The sequence below is a fragment of the Poecilia reticulata genome, linkage group LG16 (assembly GCF_000633615.1).
Source record: "Poecilia reticulata strain Guanapo linkage group LG16, Guppy_female_1.0+MT, whole genome shotgun sequence".
Classification (NCBI taxonomy): Eukaryota; Metazoa; Chordata; class Actinopteri; order Cyprinodontiformes; family Poeciliidae; genus Poecilia; species Poecilia reticulata.
The window spans coordinates 29,366,376-29,388,243 of record NC_024346.1 but is presented as its reverse complement, the minus strand read 5'-3'; the positions used below and the strand labels follow the sequence as shown (position 1 = coordinate 29,388,243).

The 21,868-nt window shown below is 38.3% G+C and overlaps 1 protein-coding gene across 2 annotated transcripts; it reads right to left on the bottom strand.

Annotated features, from left to right (window-relative positions):
- Positions 1 to 431: 431 nt before the first annotated feature.
- Positions 432 to 21,280, bottom strand: cers2b (ceramide synthase 2b). 2 transcript variants are annotated; one of them, XM_008432734.1, is made up of 12 exons: positions 21,190 to 21,280; positions 17,817 to 17,889; positions 12,307 to 12,523; positions 10,930 to 11,047; positions 10,729 to 10,847; positions 8,580 to 8,637; positions 8,303 to 8,353; positions 7,435 to 7,527; positions 6,115 to 6,243; positions 3,728 to 3,834; positions 3,341 to 3,494; positions 432 to 1,975 (listed from the first exon to the last, which is right to left on the bottom strand). In XM_008432734.1, exons 3-12 carry the CDS (start codon positions 12,477 to 12,479, stop codon positions 1,823 to 1,825), a joined length of 1,155 nt encoding a protein of 384 aa, XP_008430956.1. In that variant the 5' UTR covers positions 12,480 to 12,523; positions 17,817 to 17,889; positions 21,190 to 21,280; the 3' UTR covers positions 432 to 1,822. The 2 variants fall into 2 exon arrangements, with proteins under 2 accessions (XP_008430956.1, XP_008430955.1); XM_008432733.1 differs by lacking the exon at positions 17,817 to 17,889.
- Positions 21,281 to 21,868: the final 588 nt, after the last annotated feature.

Here is a 21,868-nt window from a genome sequence, read left to right as displayed (position 1 = left end):
TAATCCAGTATTTTTTTTTACCTGTAGGTGAAACTATACATGAAATTGCTGTCTTGAACTTTTTGTGTGTGTAGCAACTACAAACTTCAGTTTATTTATGTCGATTTTATGTGGATAACCAAAACAAAATATAACTGGAAAGGAAGAAAAACGATCAATATGTTCTACAAAAAAAAAACAAAAAAAAAAAAACACCTGAATACAATCCCGTGCTACATTTCCATTCAGGAATTAAAACAAGGAAAATCTGTGTTGCAACACGAGGAACGTTTAAAAAGTAAAAGTGGTTTAAAGATTGAACCTTTCTGCAACACTCACTTTAAGTTGGTATTTCTTTTAAATGTTATTTAGATTTTGTGACAGTGTGTTGTGAGTAGATTCTTTAGAGACACGATTTAGACACAGATGACTCCAGAGCAATTTCTTTGTGATTCTTTTTTTTTAATCATAATTAACAATATTTAGGCGTCATTAAACAAAAGAAAAGTACAAAATAAAAAATATAACACTGTAATCAGGCCACAGATATTTTTTCTGCATCATGTTTGCTGGTTGGTCGGGGTTAGTAGTAGTGGAATGAGAGTCGTGTTTAATGAAGGGAAGTGGTGGATGCAGAAGTGGGAGGAGGATGTGTTTGGGGCTTAGATATGAAGGAGAGAACATGAAGACAGGAGAATTCCTCGTTCATTACAAATAAGGCACTTGACGTACAAATATATGAATGCGTGACGACACAGATGAGAAACTTCTTTCTAGAACTTTTACTTTAAAGAAAAAAAAAATTCTTTCTAAAAACATTTTTAAAAAACCCACAATTGTAAACCTTTTCAAACAGAATCATAATCATTAATTTAGGTGAACACTTTTCATTTCCCGCAGGTTAATAAATGTAACCTCAAAAGGTCAGGCAGTGAGCTGAAGAAATCTGTCCTATTAAAGTCAACTCTGGAAAAACCCCGCCGCTTTCACGGAGAAACCTCTCCTCAGGAAGAATATGCTGGGTCATCAGTTTTCGGTGGGTGGCATCGTCAGGATCTGGTCTGAGTCTGAAACACACTCGGCAGTGATTGCTCAATCAACGATGAGATGAACTGAGCGCTCATTTCGGTCTATTGCTTTAAGTTTTCTTAAAAAAGTAAACGGTGAGACGTCACTTAGCTGTACACACTGAGCTTTTTTGGACAAAGACTGAACAGAAACCAGAGAACTTCATAAATGGCACAAGGCTGCACTGACTGCAAAATATTCCTTCATATGTTTGTGCAAAGACATCATAATACCTAACAGAAATGCTGTTGCATAGACAAAGAAATGCCCCGGTATCTAATAGTAGTTCTCGCTTTGTTTTGATCTCTTTGTGATCGCAAAACAAAGCACAAAAAAAAAAGACATACGTAATAAAGCAGCACAATTTTAAAGCACAAAGCCATAAAATGGCTTTTTGGCAGCTACCAGCTGGCTCTAAGGCACACCGTTAAAACATGAAAGCTAAAGTAGAAGCAGCAGCAGCAGCACCTTCCTGTTTCTCCTCCACACCTGGAACCTCTTCATGTTCTCTCCTGTCTCACTGACAGGTTTGTTGGACAAACATCTAACAAAGATGATGATACGTGATTTCCTTTTTCCTTGGGTGACAAAGCAAAAGCAGTGCCACTTAGTGTAGTGTCAATCTTGATACTTGTGTTCTCTAAATGTTTGACTGAGCATGTGTATGTCTGTGTTAAAGTAACAGTGTTGAATCTCCTAGTTTTAGGGAATGCCATCCCGTCTTCTTTGTCGTCCTTTTTTCACATGAGTCCTTTCTTTCCTGCTCTCACACGTTTCACTCTGTCTTGCTGTGATTGTTGTTGTGGACTGTGTGGCCGTTCTGCATGGGCCCATTTTTCTTTGCGTGCTTTTTATCCCCTGCCTCTTCTTCCTCTTCCTCTGATTCGTCTGTTTCGTCTTTGTCGCTCCGATCATCGTCCACTTTTTCCTGGGAATTAGAAAAACGTAGACATTAGAGACTGTTTAGGACAGTTAGAAGTTGAGAAGATGCTGAACTTAGTCTGAAAAAACAAAACAGTTCAGTCGCTTCAATGTGAGTCTGTATTTAAAGAATATATTTGCTAATTACTGCACATCAGTCAAAATCTTGACATTAAAAACCCAGTCAGTTAGGATGTTTTATCTGGATTTCACAGTTTTGTTGGCAGCTTTGCATGCTTCCTAGTCAGTTTCAAATAGCAACTAAAGTAATCATTTAGTAGTATTTAGGAAAACATCTTTAGACTTTAACAATACTAAATATGTCACAGGATCTGATTTCATTATTTCTCTCTACAAACTTGGATATAAACTGGATATGTTTGCATTGTAAAGTGCATTGAGATGGCATTTATAGTAAAACTGATTCTTGCCATGGAGTAAATGGACAGCTGATGCATGACACAAATCTCAGCCTTCTTTTCCATCCTGCAAAGACATTAAATATGACTTTCAGATACTATTTGTCAGCTCTAGATTTCTTTTTTAGTCTTACATTTCTTTTCCTTTCATTTACTTGTCCGCATTCCTTTTTTATATTAGGAACAAATTCCACAGTAAATTCAAAAGGACTAGGTAAATTTGTCCACAATAAACTTTTAAACACCATCAGAAAGCTTGAAGAACTATTGATCGACTTGATCAATTGTTCTTACAAAAAATACAAAAAATAGCTCCTTAAAAGCAAAGTACAAAGAAATTGTGGTGGATTAAGACTTTTGCAGAGAGCTGTATATACGGAACAACAGAAGTTAATAAGAAACACAGCTTTGCAGTGAACCAGAACTGGTGATCCATCTGGACTTGTCTGCTGTATCCAAGAGCAAACGGCTGCTCCTCTAACAGTGACAGGCCTACTGCTATGTCACTGTGCACTTTTACTCAGTCAAGCTGTGCTGCAATAAGAGAGAAGTGACAGCAGCACTCTGTGTTCAGCCTCTTCCTCTATGGTGGCTCTATCTTGTGATCCTAATCTGACCACCTCCATCTTAGAAGTGCATCAGCCTTGAAAACAGCATTTGAACAGAACAGCAAGGCTCCAGAGAAGCTCCTATCCTAACCTGAATAAGTGAGCTCTGCAATCATACAGCAGCTTCACATAGTGCACAGTAAAGCACTGCTGGTTTAATGAAAACTTTTCTTACACTGATAGTGTGCACTCCAAATTTCAGAAATTATTTCACAATAATGAATTGACATCTTTCTTTCTCTCCCTGCATTTACCGTTTCTTCCATTTCCATAAACAGGAAGTACAGTAAATCTGAACATTTTTACAAAATAAAAGCTGCGTATCTACACATATGTTTTCCTTACGTTGTTGGTGAGGAAGCGGATTGCTATGCGGATGATGAGAATGGCCCAGAAGATATGGAGACACTGTAGAATCATAAGCAGGCCGTTGAAAAAGTAGTAGCCGAAGAAAGGCGGGTAGATGGTCACTGGGTAAATCCAGGTCCAGTAAATGATCCTGAAACACACAGAGTGGATCAGGGAGGAGGAAAACAACATTCAGCTGGTTAAAATGTGTGAGAACAATTTTAATCTTTTAGTCTTTTACTATTCAGTCTTAATGCTACTGTTGTCTCGTTTTTATCTATTAAATACTGTTTTTGAATATAGCTAAAGTCTACATTAATCTAAGAGACGTGCTCTGTGCTTATACTAAAGATCAAAAATGTGTGTAAGCGTGTGTGTTTGTACCAGAAGGGGAAAAAAATGAGGCGTGTGACGATAAAGACTGCAGCAAAAACGATGAAGATGTAGTTACAGGCGTTTCTCCACCCAGCATAGTTGAACATCTTAGCAGACTGTCAAAGGAAAAATAATGATTCACAAACAAATGTAAACACATGAGCCAAATGATTATTGCTAATCTCTTTAAAAGCAAATGAAACCTAAATGCAAGTTTTCAAACAGCAGGTGGCAGTGTTAGCTTCTTTGCGTCAAATAATCCTCTGGGTGGCTCATAAATAAAATTAGCACATATGAGATGTGGTTCCTGTCTATTATCAGGGTTCCTACAAAATTTCCTCATTCATATTTCTACATTTCTCTTTGTGTTTGTACAACATTATGGCCATTTAAGTAGAAAACAGGTTTTACTACTTCTTTGCTCACAAAGCAACAGTGGTGGAGAAAGTACTCAAAAAATGTACTTAAGTAAAAGTACAAATACACAGTCAAAAATGTACTTAAGTAAAAGTCAAAGTACCACATTAACATTTTACTTAAGTAAAAGTAAAAAAGTCCTGGCTTTTAAAAATACTTAAGTATTAAAAGTAAAAGTACTCGCTGAATGCATTACCTAATCGCTAATATCATAAAGTGTGCCGATCGCATTTAATTTTAATACATCAGAAATGTGCCATTTTAATTAACACTACCACAGATTAAACATGTTCTTATTGTGTTTATTCTCTGTAACAGTTTAGTCTTAGATATGTGATTCTATGAATCATAATTTCAGGGATGGAAACATTTTGTCTCCTGTCCTAACATAGCATGAACTTCATTAGTCACATTTATTTAGAAAGAAATCTAACTGAAAGGGGATGTAAAGAAGGTGAGGGCAGGGTGGAGGACATGCAACCAAGGAGCCATGTAGCAGAGTTGTAGTCAAGACCACCGAACCCGAGACCAAGACCAGCGCCCCGCGCTAAATGACACAATAACATTAAGTTTACCTATCAAAATTGGTTTTCAGATTGATCTGAAAGATCCACATTCCCATAAAAACACCTAGATATTAAATACTTAGAGCTGAAATATATTTAACCAGTATCAATTAAAACTCACTTCATTCTGTTTTGCTTTCATCGCTGTGCTACAATCCGCAGAGGTCTCCTGCTATTCCTAGAAAAATAACGCCCTGGGCGGTTGCCCATATTGCATATGTCAGAAACCACAACTGAAACATCGCAATTAACGGTAAATAACGTTCAACTATGAACACTGTCCAACGTTCAACTTTTACTTATTCAGAGATTAAATGAATGTCTACCGCACACTGTGTACCGCAGTGTACACAAGAACAAAGAACGGCTCTCAGTGAGGCTTCAGTCCTTAGGACTTAGTAAAGATCCGTCCAGAAGAATCGGATCGTTCCTGAATGTCATATCACTATATTGCAGACTTTGGTCACAGCGTTGTCCCATATATGCGACACCTCAGTCAACACCTCCACACAATAATTCAGCGCATGAGTGACAACTTTTTTTCATCAAATGCAACATGTGTCTCAGTACAACTAGCTTTGCTAGCACAGATCTTACCTTTCTTTAAGCTTTCCTTCCAAGTGACAAAAGTTGGACGAAGTCCCACCGTCTGTGAAAGCGATGCGCTGCTGATTTTACATGTCGCCATATCAATTTATGCAGCGCTATTATATTATAGACAAACATCTCCTCCCGCTCAGAGGAAACCACTGCGCATGTCTGGAGCTCCGCGTGCGAGTAAAGGTGGAGCCGATGGGTGACAACAGACACTAAGTCACGTTATTGCTCGGATTTTACGGCGCCACCTTAAATCCCTGAACTTCACATTTTAACGGAAAAAAAGAGCAACGAGACTTGGATGTAACGAGTAACGCGACAGTTTTGTAGAAATGTAGTGAAGTAGAAAGTACAGATACTTACTGTAAAATGTAGTGGAGTAAAAGTAGAAAGTCCCCATTATTAAATCTACTTAAGTAAAGTACAGATACACGAAAACTGTACTTAAGTACAGTAACGGAGTACTTGTACTTCGTTACTTTCCACCACTGCAAAGCAACAACAGAATGCTGTGGTTCACTTCCAATCTGATATTATGGGCTACCCTCAATCTTTAAAAAGAAAATCTCATAAACTTCTAGTTTGTAGTATCCATCACTATGAAATGATGCTTTAAAGCAGACAGGTATTTTTTTATTTTTATTGTTAAAATTCAAGACTTTGTTTAACCTGGAAAAGAATCAAATAAATCAATGTGTTTCCAGTCAGTGCAAACCTTTTTATCATAGATTGAAAATGAAACCACAGAGTAGTGATGAAACACTGGAGGTAAAATGTTGTCTGACATTCAAAAATAATCCAGTGACGGACATTTACCTCGAGGAAGTAATCGGAGGAGTCGTGCACCAGCATGATTAGAGTTCCAGCACGGATGTAGTTCACACACCAGGAGAAGCTGATGAGGAGGATGGTCGCTACGTGATGAACTATCTGCTCTTTAAAGTCCTAAAGGGAAAGCAGGGAAATGATTCGTTCGGGTCATGAGAGCAGGAAACGTTTAAAGGTGTGTTACATGTTAAAAAGTTGTTGGGTTTAGAGCTAAATCCTGTTTAAGATTATTTCAGATTAGACCAGGGATCTGCAGCCTTTACAATACAAAGCACTATTGAATAAAACTCGCTCAGTCGCAAATGTCACATGACCTTATAAAAAAGGACAAATAATAATAATAATAATAATAATAATAATAATAATAATAATAATAATAATAATAATGGTGTTTGAAAATGTTATTAATCTAATTGATTAAATTTGCTGCCATTTTTAATCCACCATTTTATATCTATTTTTTAATCTAAAATAAATAAAAGCATTAAAGTTTAGCAAAAGCCTTAATGCTATGGGATATTAACAGTTGTGAAAAACGATGTAAGCAAAAAAAGCACTTTTCTGCACAGTTTCTGACCTAAAGTCAATAATAATAAATCTAAACATATATTGGTGGTGCTATTGCTGTCAGTCTGTTGTGGAAATCCAATAAAAAAACAAACATAAACTGCTAAAACCTGAATTTGTGTTATATACACATTTAACAACATGAGTTGGTTCTTTGTCGTTTTTAGCCAGACTTATTAAGAGTGACCATGGAGGGTTTAAATGGCCACTGTAACGTCAGAGCCGCAGGTTTCAGAGCCCCGGTTAGACGTGTGGTGTTAGAGGAACACGCTGTGCCTCTTTTGCAAGACATTTTTTTCTCTGCTCTGCACAGCTCAGCAGGCAGAGCATAGTCCAGCAAAAACACAGAAAAACACACGTGTAACAACAGTCTAATGTCCACCCACAGTCTGCAGATGTGTCACAGCTCAGATCATTCAAAGGTTACAGAGGTTTTCTCTGAACATAATGTAATAGCAGCACACAAAAAGAAAACAAATATTACAAGTTATGCTACAAGAACCTACGACATCAATTCTAACTTTAAGTATTTATTGGTGTCTGGACTCCACAGAAGCAGGATCTTAAGATCAGCTCCAGATTTCAAATTGACAAATAGTTCGGGTCACATGTTTGTGCCACTCTTACTTTGTGGATCCGGTTCTGAAATGTTTGGAAAACCCTGTGCAAGTAGTCTGTTTCTTGCAATGTATTTCACTTGTTCTCAGAGGAGAAAACTGCTGCTGAAATAAATTCACTTACTTTACGTTTGACGTCAGAAGCCACGCTGAAGAGCAGAGAGCCGTAGAACCCCAGCTCGATCATGTAGTACCAATACTGAGATGGCAGCAGAGTCTGAACAAGAGAGATGTCTTTAATACATAAAATCCATGGGCTAATATCATAAATTCAGACTGTAAGAATTAGATTATAGATAACATGAAATGCATTAGCCATTTGTTTCCTGACTGATAACTACTTTAACAGATTTTGAAGACGTAAGGGAAAAAATGTGTTTGCTGGTCCCTTAACACAAGCAGAAATTTCACCTGAAATTAAATGTAATAATAGAAAATTATCCCAAAGATAAATCAAAAAATGTGCTCTACAGTAATGTGTATTTTTAAATGCATTAATAGTGGATGAAAGTACATGAAAGTAGGATACAATATCTTCAGGATGATCTAACAAACGTTTCCTCGTTATTGCAAGCAGCTCCTGGAAAGTTATTAGATTAAAGACGCATTTACTGTTTAACATGGTAACAGGTTGGTTTGGATTGTTTTATTCCCTTAATAAATCAAATCATCAACTGAAAATAGTTTCTGTATTTTTCAGGCTATTTTTGTGTGACATTGATATTTGTTTAATGATCCAAAACATATAAGTGTCACACAAAAAAACAATAAAAAACTACAGAAGAAATCTGTAAGGAGCAAATTATTTCCAACATAATCTCAATATTTATCTTTATTCCCAATTTATGACTATAATTCATCTCTACACAAGATGAATTATAGTCAATCTTGTGACTATAATTCACAAGAAGATGCCTATTTTGTATTTGTGCTGGATAGTTTGAGTCAGTAATCTGATGCATTTGCTATTCTCATCCCTCCCAGAAACGTACCAGCACAGGAAAGCCTTGCCACATCTCCTTCGTGTCATACAGCCAAGGTTTCTGGAAGGAGAAACGGGACGGGATAATGAGACAGCAGGAATCAGCAGGTGTATTTATATCCACTGACTCAGCACCGGGATGAGTCAGGGCTTCGTCTCTGCAAAGAGGCAAAGTTATCAAAGCACAAAGAGCAGACAGCTGCAGAAATATACAAGTTACAGCAACGGGAGCACATGATGGATGAGACTATGTGTGAGTTTACATGAAGAGAAGAGGCAGTACTCACATCAATGAGGGCGGCCAGGCCAGCAATGAAAGCAAGAAGGTAAAAGGTAAATCTCCAACTGCAAGAGAACAAAAACACACACACACACTTTCTCTTCAGTCAGTCGGGGAAAAGATGTTTAGTAATTCATGTACTAGGAAACGCAAAATTAAGGTGTTTTCACACCAAAACTGCAACTTTTGTCACATTCTCAGCTGGTGCGGTTAGTTTTTTCCCAAACCAAACCGTTTGGAAAACCTGTTCACCCGCTCGCCTGTGGGGGGCGCTGCACAAAGAACCACTGAAGAAGACAACACAAAAACCTCAGAAGAAGACATGAGGGCAACGTCCTCCTTTGCAAAAATGTAAAACAAAAATAAAGTGGCATCAGATTTTAGTCATTTGTTTAGTAAAAAAATAAAATAAAAATACACGAGCCATTTCTCCTACTGGAGTAAGCTAGCGTTTGTTTTAACTGTATTTACCCAGAATGCCCTGCGCTGTAGTTTGAGTCCTGCTTTTGAAGCGGCCTCCAGTCTGCATCCACGTGTGCTTTCAAAACCTCGCCATAGTTCACTTTCTCTGAGCCAAAACCTGTTTGCATCAGAGTTTGATTGCGCACTCACCCCTTCCGAAACAAATCAGACTAACTAGACAAACGAACTGGAGTTTGATTAAAGCGGACTAAACAGGGCTGTGTGAATTCATCCTTAGTTTCCGCACATGGGAAAAATCTGATGAAATACATCATTAATGTTCAACAACGACACGCGAACAAACAAAGCTGGACAAATGTTGATCAAACAGCAGAAATACCAGACAAAAGAGGGAGCTGTTAATATCCTGCTTCAGAGATGGAGCGATGTCACAGCTCCCTTCGCTCAATCACACAGGTGTGGCGAGAAGGCTTCAGACAGAAAGCTGGAGCAGCAAGAGAGCAGCAGAAGCACAGCGAGAAAAGGACAGTGAGAGCGAGGGGACTCATCAGCTGAGGGGAAGCAGGAAAAACAGAAACCCTGTTGTCCACATGCACACAATGGGTTGATTGAAAATAAATAATGTCCTTATGTTGCAACCAACACAGTGAAAGACACACCATAACCTGGCAGGGACAAACATCCAGTCACGTGCACCCGCCTGCGCAAAACCAGACGAATCGTCCGCAGCTCGGATATAACTCACATGCAACCACAAATACAGCTAAAGCGATGACAGAGTCCCTGACACAGCTGAGGCCGTGTAGTAGATATGTTCATAGCTGGAAATGCTTGTGGGGAACCGGGCTAGAAAGGCAGACTGGCACGGTTCTGAGTGTAAGTTAAAAATAGAGGATTCACTTCTAAACCCCGAAATTTGTTTGTACATGCAGCGGGTCAGCTTAAGGTCAACGATTATTTTAACCTGCTTCATGTCACACAGCTGGGCTCCAAACTTTACCCACTGTTATTAAAATGTCAGGTCACAGAAACTCTGATCAATCACCTCTGAGTTCCTCCACCTTTAACAGTACATATATTAAGAGCAATTAAAATATTGAACAAATAAAAAGCTCATTAACCTGGCAAATACTTTGTTCTAGCATTTTGTGATTTAAAAACAGGATTCAGTTTTCTTTGCCAGGAGGTTGTCAGCCAGTCACATCATGATTTAGTAATTTATATTTAGTTCTGTTTTTTGTTTTTGTGCCACATAAAAATGTGGCGGCACCAGCAACCCTCCCGACCCCACTAAGGGACATGGGTGTCAAGAAGATGGATGGATGGATGGATGGATGGATGGATGGATAAAAATGTGGCATCATTAAATAAAAAAATTCTCACAACTTTTATCTTGACAGATACCTTTGTACAATTTTGCTCCTGCTAACTACAGCTTAGCTAAAGAATAAAAATAAGGACTTTATTTCCTCAACAATTGACCGCAGTTGTGAATTTTGGTACACAGAATGCTAGATATGAGTCAAACGTTGCTTCAATAAAGTGTTAGTTTGAGGTTGAACACACCTCCGCAGCCAGGTTACGCACCTGAATCGCATAGGAGATATGTCACATTAGATGTGAAAAAAGTTTTTGGAAGTTTTTATCAAATGCTTACTTTTTATCAGCCCTACATCCGAACAGACTCTTAAGAACAACGATGTATCCAGAAAAGAGCACGCTCGTGTTTTTACCTGGCTTCTCGGAACTTCTTGAGCAAACTTGGTCGGTCCTGGTTCCTCCTCCGTCTGAACCACCGCTGCACTTGTCTTTCTGAATAACCCGTCTGTTTGCAAAGGCTTGCTACTGAAGACTGAACCAACAAAAGGAGGTTTGATTTTTGGTATTTTCCGGTACTTCACATCCTACAGCGCGCTCAGTGTCACGAGAGTTACCTGTGTTGGGTTTTTGGTCACTCTACAGTAGTAGGACTCGAGGGAGGGGATGTGAGGCGCTTTGAGCCGAACCGTCTCTTTCACGCCGAGTAGAGAGGCCAGAGGTGCCGCCACTGTCCTGGGATTAAACAAGGGATTAAAAAGGAAGGACATGTTTTAGAAGAAATAGGTAAAATGAATGGAAATCAGTGTAAAATCTAACCCTAACCCACAGATGTTAAATGAAAGTATTATACAGGACGTGTACTGAAGGTACAGGATGTTTATACAGTATATCTGGAAGCTGATTAATTACATTCAATAAATATATGGCAACATAACAAAAGACGGAAGCAGAAAAGATTATCTTCCACACCTCACAGATAAAAGTTAATGCTTTATATAACAGACAATGAGTATTTTTACCCTTTTCTAAGGAACTGGATGAACATTTCAGCAATAAAATGCTCAAGCTAGAGGAGCCTAAAGATCAAAATCAAAAGTTAAAAGTATTTAGAATAGCATTTCCAAAGAAGAATTAATAAAGAAAAGTGTTTCCTTTGAAACACATGTTTTCATTTTAATGTTAAATGTCCTCAGAGGTCAATGACAATGTGTTTTCCCCTCCCGAATATGTACATACTTCTCAAAACAGCAAATTTTAATATATAAATAGAAAAGTTATAAATAGAACCGGAAACCACATGAAGAAGGTTATGAAGGACTAACAAAAGTCTGACTGGATCCAAGTTTTAAACAATAAGATCCTATTTTTCAAACTGTGCAGGAATCTAGAAAGGCATGAAAAGAATAACTAGCTAATAAAAGTAAATGTTTTTGATTGTCTGCATTTTTATTCTAAATAGGTTTTAATTCATGTTATTTCTGAAACATTGGGATATATGTATGCAGCTTGAAAAAATAATCTAGTAGTTGGGAACTAGGGAATGTCTGACAAAAAAGTATGCTTTATAATTAAATTTAAAACATTGCAAATTTATGAGCAACTGTGAGCAGCAGCTTTATAGGTTCATGCAAATGTTATAACTGTCTCCTTTGCTGTTTCTCTTATCACATTTCCCAACGTTAGTGAAGGTGAGAGGGAAGGTAACAAAAGATAAATAAAATGAAAATAATAATTAATAGTGACTTGACAAACATAAGCAAGTGAAATATATGACTGCGAAGGGATATAAATACTGTTTTAAGTTGGAGATAGAAGAAGAGATAGCCGACCAAGAACGTCAAGGACAAAGCAAGGAGAAGGTAGAAAAGGTAAAAGAACAACAAAAGAGGAAGACAGGGATAAATGTGTGAACACGGAGAAAGTAAATGTTTAAATTAAACACAGCTGAGGGTCACAGGTAGGCCAGAGGACAGAGTGAAAGATGGACCGACCTTTCAAAGATTTGCCGGATAATGAGGAATACCAGCGCAATGGGAAGTGCCACCCATAAATCACGGCCCTTTGCATAAACTCGTCCATCCCGATCCTCCAGGTCAGCCCAGCCCAGACCCTCCGGAAACCACAGCCGCTCCTGCCAGAACCACTCGCTCAGCTCCACCAGCATCCTGAAGCACCAGGACTCTGCACCACCCTTATGGCTTTATCAGCCTGCAAACATAAATCAATTAAGCTTAGAGACATGCGGTAAATGACAAGTAAAATCTTCATTCTGAGACAAATGGTGAAAATACAGTGGTTTAACTTTGGTTTTATTTGATGCTCACTGGGAGCATGTACATATTTCCTAATGCATAACGGAGCACAGAGACCTATGGAGATCCACCTAAGGGATGAGCGAATGTTTTTCCTTCACATCTCCACAATGAACTCGTAAATGGAGTCATCTATGATCGCTGCTTCTTTCTCTGACGTAATGATGAATATTTCTGCTGCTATGTTCAGGGAGTGGTAAGAGAGTAAAGGGCTGGCTGCAAAGGGAGACGGTACATCGGTGGGATGTGAGTCATAACTCATCTATTAGAGCAGAGCGAATGGGGGCACCGTTACGCACGCTATCAGCGGAGTCCCCTTACAGAGCTACAGCAACTCCCACTCCTGCAGCTGCAAATGCCAAAGCCGTGTAACCGCCTGGCTTCCACTCCCATCCCCACCCTGCTGCTGCCGGTGCTGCCAGTAATTGAGGAGGATTCCCCCTTTGGCTCAGAGAGAGGCAGAAACATTTCTACTGCTCTTATTTTCATAACACGCCCAATAACACACATAATGTCAAGATCATGAATGTTCTCAAAGGGCCGGTTGTGCCAGGATGTGTTGATAAAACCCATCAACAAACTGTTAAAATATTAATTAAGAGCTGTCTCTGCCTTCGATAAGTACCTCTTAAAATGAAGTAATGTTTTCACAATCATCGGTCCCTCCAGGATTTCAATATTGTTTTTATTTTTTGCAGTGGAAATGGCTGATTTTGTGGATCTAATTTAGTAATTTAAAAAGAAATTTTGCGCTTATGTAGGATGGTAGATGTGACTTTTTGTTGTTCTCCACTTTAAACACAGACTATAAGTTGATATCAAGTAAGGCTGAGGCAGCAGTGTAGCTGAAGTAAGAAAGTTAGCAGCCGCATAACTCCAATATTTCCAACCTTTTTTGCAGGAAAATTTGCAATAAACTCACAATTATGCAAAATATATGAAACTGCTTTGATGTAATTGATAAAATAATATTTAAGCTCACAACTGTTATCTTCATGGTTCTATTTACATCTCTTTGGAGTCTGGAGGGCCATATAAAAACTATAGTGGGCCAGATTTGGTCCCCGGGCCTTCAGTTTGAAGCATTTAAAATAGGGAATAAAAATGCATTTATGCAGAGCAGGAAAGAAACTTTGACTATGTAAAGCCACAAAAGACACAAAACACATGAATGCAATATCAACATAAATGAATGTGTTTGCATTTTAGCTAAATTTAATTGTTTCTCAATTTATATATAATGATAATAATAAAGCTGATTCTTTATTATCTGGCTACTGCTGTAAAAGGTGCTATGGATGAGTGAGTGTGTTATTTTCCACATAGAGTCATGTCAGTCGTCACAATCCCTCTATCCTGTTGCAAAAGCGCTGGGCTACCCTTTTTTTCCTTTTGGAGAAAGGGGAGGATGACATATTTTTCCCTATAATTTTGCCAGTTCTTCCACTTCAGAGACTCAACATCTGACTTTTGGTGGTCAAATATAATGCATTTGTGTGCAAATATAGCCGCAAAAAAAGGTTCCTTGCAGTCAAACCTCAATAAGACAAGTAAAAATCGGCTGTCCAAAGGGTGTTTGATGTGCGGAAATGATAGCGACAAAAGACTACAAACTCCTACAAAGTGTGTTGGATACAATCAAATGTAACAAGCTGGACAAACACGCCACAAAGTGAGCATGAAAAGTTGACAAATACACAATGAAGCCAAGAAAAATGTTTAAAAAGTCACACTGTCTGGAAGCATTGCAACATTTTAGCATTTTGCAGACTCCAGGAGAATATTTTTAGGGTCGCTTGTTTAGGTCATCCAGTGAATTCAGCATGTTTAAGCAGTTCTTCCCCCACAGCTTCCTAAAATCTTCCTGCCATTGGTCTAACAGATCACATGACCAGACTCTGACCATTTCAAAGGTCCAATAAAAGTAAAGAATGCCTCCAGCGGGTGGGAGGGAGCAAGGCGGTTCTCCCTCTCTCTCTGTCAGACTGACTTTCTCTTCCACACTATACATTGCAAGCGTCCGATGACTGTAAATAATGATTTCACATCAAGCTGGCTGAATGTCATTCCAGATATTCCTGAATCCTGGGGTTTATACGCCTATGATGCCTCCTCTGATAAAAAGCATCAAACAGAAGTTAGGAGAACCTAAGCAGATCCGAGGGGAAAGTGGCACAAAGTCCAGGAATATTTAGAGAATGTAAACACGCTGGCACCAAACAGAGGAATCACTCCACTCCGTCCCCATTCACTCCCACTGGCTCATAAAATCATTCGGTGCTTTACAGTCCAATGAGTATTGGAAGGCAGGAAGCTGAGCAAGTCAGGGGAACCATAAGTCATAAGACTAACAATGTGCTCTGACTGTGACTCATTACTACCAGACCATCTGTGTTGTACAACCACATTTAGGATGCTCACTTTGGAGGCCGAATCATTCAAACCACAGCATTTAGCAACCATTAGAGGAATACAGATTTATGAGAGAGACCAACACCATCTGGGTTATGAGTCCAAGAACAGGACAACACAAGAACTAGGAGACTGATGCAAGAAAAGCTTCAAGAGAGCACAACAAAAACATAAACCTACAAATTGCCAATAACTAAGCAGATTACAGCATCTGAATGTCCAGTGTCATTCAGATGAAAGCCATGTCCTGCGTTTATGCCCAGCATTAGCCCTCTTTCTTCCCCTCCTATCCCTGGTGCTGGATTCAGGAAGTGGTTCAAATACTCTACAGAGAAATGGGACACTCCTTCAAGAAGCATGATTAGTTCTCGCTATTACATAACCACATGTGACTTAGTATACCAATATGTGTTGTGAAATCACTTATCAAGCAGGCACAACACGCTATTGTTACGCCTGTAATGGAAGAACAAAAATTTACAGCCAGATGTAAGGCTTAATGTATTTCCGTTTCCAGTAATGTATTGACAAAATGCTGACAAAAAAATACTGTGTTTCAAAGTTGTTCTAAAATAGCAGACTTTTAATAATCTCCAAATATACTTACATAAGTATAATCAGTCTGAATGAGAGTTGTTATAAATGTGAATGAAATTATACTTTGTAGACAGGTTCAGGCTTTAATTTTGACATCTTAAGCAAATATTTTCCCTATAATTTTGCCAGTTCTTCCACTTCAGAGATTCACCATCTGACTTTTGGTGGTCAAGCATAATGCATTTGTGTGCAAATATAGCCGCAGAAAAAAAATACTGCAATTTCATGGAATTGTTATCATGAAACAATTCCAGTGTTTCATGATAAATAACTATTTGTTGAAGAACAGTGTGAGGACGGGGACGTTTGTGAATCCGGGTAGAGGGTTGCAGACCTTACACCTGCAGCTGAAGAGAGAAGAGCTGAGCAAATTCGAGAGGAAGGGTTATTGTGTGATTTGGTGGGGGTAGTCGCTTTATAAAAGCTGTTGTTGAGGTAACACCTCTGATCACTTCGGACTTTTTGCTGTCAGAAAATATCCCAAAGATATATGTTTGTATTCAACAAATGTGATTGATTTTTATTTTGACTCTTTTTGTGCTGGTTTGATCCTTCACATAAAGAATCTTTATTAGGTCATAGGTATATCAAAACTTTAAATATTTAGCGCACTGCTGTTTCACTGAGGTAACATGCCAGAACACATCTATAAATTACAATGCATTTCCTGTTTTTGTTCTTGAAATAATATATTTTAAAAAGATGAATACTACGTCTTCTGTTGCTTGTAAAGAAAAAAACCCCATTGACATACATTAAACTAAGCATTCTAATACTTTCTACAACCAACCCAGAGCTTTATGTCTCAAATCAATTAAGTAAATTTACAGCTGTAGTAGTAACAATATGCTGTATGATAGACCATTACAGTCTACGTTTCTAATCAGATTTTAATAAGTTGCCAGCGAGAGCTAACTGATGTTTAATAAAGGTGTTGAAATATTAAAGACTCAAAGTCCACTCAGTCTCAGACCGCTCAGCCAGACCAGCCAGAACCACTCAGATAAGTCTGTAACACAAAAGCTATTTTGCAAACTGATGCATTTGTCCAAACACATCAAACAGCAATGGAGATAACAGCCTCTCTGCTATATAGACGATATTAAATCCTTAATGATCTACTATCACCATGTTGCTCACACACAGGTCGACATAAATCCGGTTTCCTGTCAGATTTTCCCTGGCATTGAACTGAACCCTGTATTGGCTGTTGCTGCTCTCCTGTGTTTAAAGCTGATTTAAAACGCCACTACATATACACAGTGTACATAATGAGAGTGTTTGGTGAAAAATACAATGTCTTTTAAATAAATTAAATTGAACAGGAGGAATACAGTTTGATTAGATCTGTTCAGCTGCAAACAGATGCTACTGCAATAAACTGAACTTAATGAAACTAGATGTAAAAAAAACAAATAAATAAAAGCTGCATAGAAACTTATCAGTTGCTTCATAAATGGGAACCATAAATAACAGCACAGGTCATTAACTTGCAATGACTATAAGTATTAGGATCCTTTTTATAGCCCATGAGATTGTGATTGGTTTGGTTTTAAAGCATGCAGTGATATAGCAATTAGTGTCAGTGCAGTTTGAAATTGAGATTTTAGTTTAACGATTGCAGTATCAAGGTACAAACTGTCTTTTCAAAGCTTTTAAAATGTGAATATTTAGTATTTCTGTGCAGCAAAATGCATTTGTGTAACACGCGGAGGAAGAAGAGGAGAGGGCAGCCGGCCATGCTCTCTGCTGCACATGGTCTGTTAGCCCTAACTCAGGTCATGCTTTAAGCATTTTCCAGCAAGGATAAATGATCAATATGCATCCCCCCACATTTTAGGAATTCTTTGGGAAAGTAACTCAAAAGACACAGAGATTATTTCTCTTACAAAAAAAAATACATTCAACAGATAATCTCAATGTGTAAGTGGCAGTCTGTGTTTCATCATCCCAAAGCAGACAGTTTATTGAATTGTTTCATGACTGTTATTCTCTCTGCTGTGCTGTGGGCAAACATCACAAAAAAAGTCAGGTTTTAGTGACACTGATCTGTGACTCTCATGAATTATTGATGTTGTAGGTCAATCAGTCAGCATGCGGCTGTGAATGGGTCCGTTTAGGAGGCACTGTCATGCTGAAACGATTCACCTCAGTGGATGCAAGGCCATGGTTACATTTACCTTCTGGTGACTAGTTTTACTCATTCAGCGGAGACCGAATTCCACTATGTTCTACTGAAGCTCCAATTACTCACTGAAAACAGTCAAAAAGGAAGACGTAATCACAGACAGATCAACGTTCAAGTTTGTTTTTTTTAATGTCAGGTTAAAGTATTTAACTGATGTGTGGCAAACTCGTTTTGATTTTGGGCCAAATCAAAAATCTGAATGTTCTTAAAGGGTCAGAATGTATTGATAAAACCTGTTAAAATATCAATAAATGGCTGTTTCAGTTTTCAATAAGCGTTTCTTAAAATTACATAATATTGAAAGTTTTTTTACACTGATCAGCACATCCAGGATTTCGTTAAGTTTTTGTGTGGTTTTTTTTTGTAATCAAAATCACAGATTTTCTGGAGCTAATTTAGAAATATTTGTAAGGAATTTTTATGATATATGCGCTAATGCATAAATGTCACTTTTTATCAATCGCCGTATCAATCACGGACTATAACTTTACATCAGGTAAGGCTGAAGCAGCAGTCACTTAAACACAATATTTTTGACCAATATTAAGAAAAGAATTGCAGTAAAAATCTGAAAAATTGTGGGGATCTGTTAATTTTGTGTCAATTTTACAAACTAACTGATGTAAATTGGAGTCTAAAGGGCCACATAAAAAGCTAAGGCGGGCCAGATTTGGCCCCCGGGCCTTGAGTTTGACACACGTGATTTAACTCTACTGACTCATCTTGACTTCAATGCAGAATTTCAGTCAGAATGAATCATTTACAAACACATTGTCACATATTAGGACTAAGCAAATTAGGTTCCATGAATGAATCACCAGCTGCTGAAGCTCATTTAAGGAAACTTAGACTTTTTTTTTAGACTACTGCTTTTTTCCAGGTATGTCTTTCCCATTCTGATGTAACAAATGAACAAGTTATAAAATTATTCTTATTCATGCATCAAAGCACTTGTCCCTCACCTTTATATGATTTATACGTGACTCAAAACAAAGTGGGTCAGAGAAAAATGCCTTTTCAAACCGTAATATGTTGGTCCATCACCTATTTATGTAATCCAAAATAAACAGGCATTTTAGGAGTGGTAAAATGCAACACACGTTTCGATTAAGATTTGAAGAAGCTGCTTAAAGGTATTCTCTGACAACTCAGAGAATCATCCACAATAATAATAATAATGCCTCTGTCTGCGTTGTAGAACAGAAATGCAGGTGAGCCTTCATTCCTGCTGCAACAAGTCAGCAGCACAACACCTCCTGCTGACCATGTGCATTTATAGATACCACAAGTGTCATTGTGTTTTATGGTACTGTAGTTTTGGTGTGCTGTTGTAATTTCAGGTGCTACCTGCACACACAAGTTTCTCTTGTAGGGATTAATAGAGTATTTATGAATCTATTTTATTAGTGTTGAAAAATGTCCGATTGAAAAATTATTGTTGAGTGTTGGGTTGCTTTCAACCCACATTTTCTTCAGTCATACCTTAATTTTCTTATTGCAGTGCTTCAGCAACTTTTGCTTTGGCTTTGATTCCCATTTGGGCTTCTTGGCTCTATTGAAAAGCGATGGATTACTAGTCCCAATCACTTCTACTGCGAGATAAGAATTGAGATAACATTGCTATATGAAAGGGCGAATGGGAGAACTGACCGTCACCTCCAGAAAATAAAACACAGCTGGGTAATAAAGTAAGAATGTTCACAGCAGGATTTAACAAAATGGAGTGTTTCCTAGCAGAAGACCAAAAACCACCTCCTGCTAATGTGTATTTGGGTCAGTTACATCACAGAAGGCACAGGAATTGAGCAGGTCAGCCAGCATTGTTGGACAACATAGCAGACAAGCTACATTTGCAGATTTCCACTGATTCTGAAGCGCTGGACGAACATTTTATTAGCAAGCCCTTTAGACTCCAAAGTCTCAACTGATGCTGCTGTGGATGGAGAAGCTAACCCAGATAAAGATAACGATCGCTTTAGGAACTTTAATGACACATATCTACTTATATTCCAACTTGAATTTTTCCATCCCATTGGATGACATGTTGTAAAAATGCTGTATCCTGCGTACATTTATGTTATTTATAACTGTGGAAAAATTTTTATATTTTACAATAACAATAAACTTTGATGCCTGCAAACACCCAAAACTGACAATATTAGTTGAGATTGTTGTTTTTGATTATTTAAATATGATTTCTACTCTTCAAATGTACATATAACTGTGAAAATATGCTTAAGTTATAATAATATTTGCCATTTAGCACTGCAATTACATTGGTGTATTGACGATATGTTAATGGGGAAGATTTTACTTCTACAGCAGAATAATCTATAGTATGAGTTGCAAACAAACTATTAACAATTAAACCAGTGGCACACAATGCAGATATTAATAAGTATCTATTTATTAATATGTTTATTTTGTGTTTATATGCATAAAATGAAGTCAAATACATAATCTATTTATATTGCAAACAGTAGTTAGCAAAACTACAAGCTATTGGGCTAGAGGTGCTTTACTCTCATGTGATGTCATTCTCACATTAGAGCTCTGACTTAAGACACCAACTAATTAGCATTAGTTAAGGTCTTACAGTGATAATCTCACATCAGGACCAACCCTATTGAAGGATGGAAACGGTTTAAAAAACAATGCAAGTACAAAAAAGATCTGATTAGTGATTAGCCGCCTTATGTGATGTCATCAAAGCCATGCAAGCTTGTTTTTCCAAAGGGAATCAAGATCTTATTTTATTTCAATGCAAAGCACTAAAAAAACAAAAAACAGCTGGAACGAAACATTTTGTTACATGTGAGTAAACTTTATATCAACAGTGGACTTTGTTGCTTTTTCAGAAAGGTCTGGGCAGCAGCTTTACGGTGGCTACTTTGTTGCGGGGGTAGTTCACAATTGTGGCGCTGGAAAATATGTCCCAGTCAAAGTCCATTTAATCATTACATGTGATATAAAAACTACTACATGTAAAAGTCAACAGCAGTACAAGCTCTTTTACTAAATTCCACCTATGTGTGTGTTAGCTGAGATAATCTAGTCTGGTTGGCAAACTTTGTTAGCATAGATCAAACACTGAGCCACGCGTCATCATTTCCTTACATTAAACGGCAACGCTTAGAAACTTTACGGCTCCTTTCCAAACGCATTTACACATTAATTCCCATTTCTTTTTTTTTTTCATTATAATAACTTAAACAAAACTGTTCTGCTATGTCGCATTAACGGATTCCTTCATGAATGCGTAATGACGTCTAAGCAGAAACAGGATGCAGAACGTAGTCTGCCGCAGCGCACACATTAACGAACAGCTAACTGCTTTGCAGACGTGAAAATGAAACGGTACTTACTTTGGCGTTTTGTTTATTTGAGAACAGAGAAATTCGGTCTTTTCGGGGAAATAAATGTAGTTTTTTTCCTCTCCTCCTCCGTAGTCCGGGTTCCGGTTATCCGGCTGTAAACCTAACGGTCCTAACGGTGTGTGTCCAGCCGGCTGGTTGAGCTCAGAAAGGTGCAACCGCTTAAGATACGGGCAGGTCTTTTCATGTTTTCATGCAGTATGAAAATCAGGGTTCTTATTTTTTTTCTCTCTCTCTCTTTCTCTCTCTCTCTCCCTCTGCGGACTGGGGAAAAACTAGAAACCAGCTTTCATACTGGGAGATACGTGAGGAGCTCCGATGAGAGTGGTCGGATTTTCTTCCAGCAAACGTCCAGGCTGTTCTGTCCCTCGTCGTGTCCCTGCTAATTTCATCCCCCCCCCCTCCTCTCTCGTGTGCGGTGTCTGCTGCGTGGGCGTATGTCCGGACAGATGTGCGGGTCGGGCCTGCTGGAGAGAGAAGTGACTGGGATCCGGGCAAACAGAGGGAGGAGTGAGAAGGGGATAACGGGGAGGGAGGGACGCAGATGACGTCCGAGCACGAGGGAACACTTGGCTGACATGTTCGCGTTTTGTTTCCACGCCGAGGAAAGTTTTACCTCACTTCTCTGTACCAGTTACTCACTGGTTTCAAGCCATGGCCATTTTACTGT

Excerpts from the sequence above, each read along its gene's own strand:
- cers2b (XM_008432734.1), bottom strand. The coding sequence starts at position 12,479 with ATGCTGGTGGAGCTGAGCGAGTGGTTCTGGCAGGAGCGGCTGTGGTTT. Across the intron at positions 10,848-10,929 it reads TGACCAAAAACCCAACACAG|TCTTCAGTAGCAAGCCTTTG; the intron begins GTAACTCTCGTG and ends TTGTTGGTTCAG. Across the intron at positions 8,354-8,579 it reads GCCTGGCCGCCCTCATTGAT|AAACCTTGGCTGTATGACAC; the intron begins GTGAGTACTGCC and ends TTCTCCTTCCAG.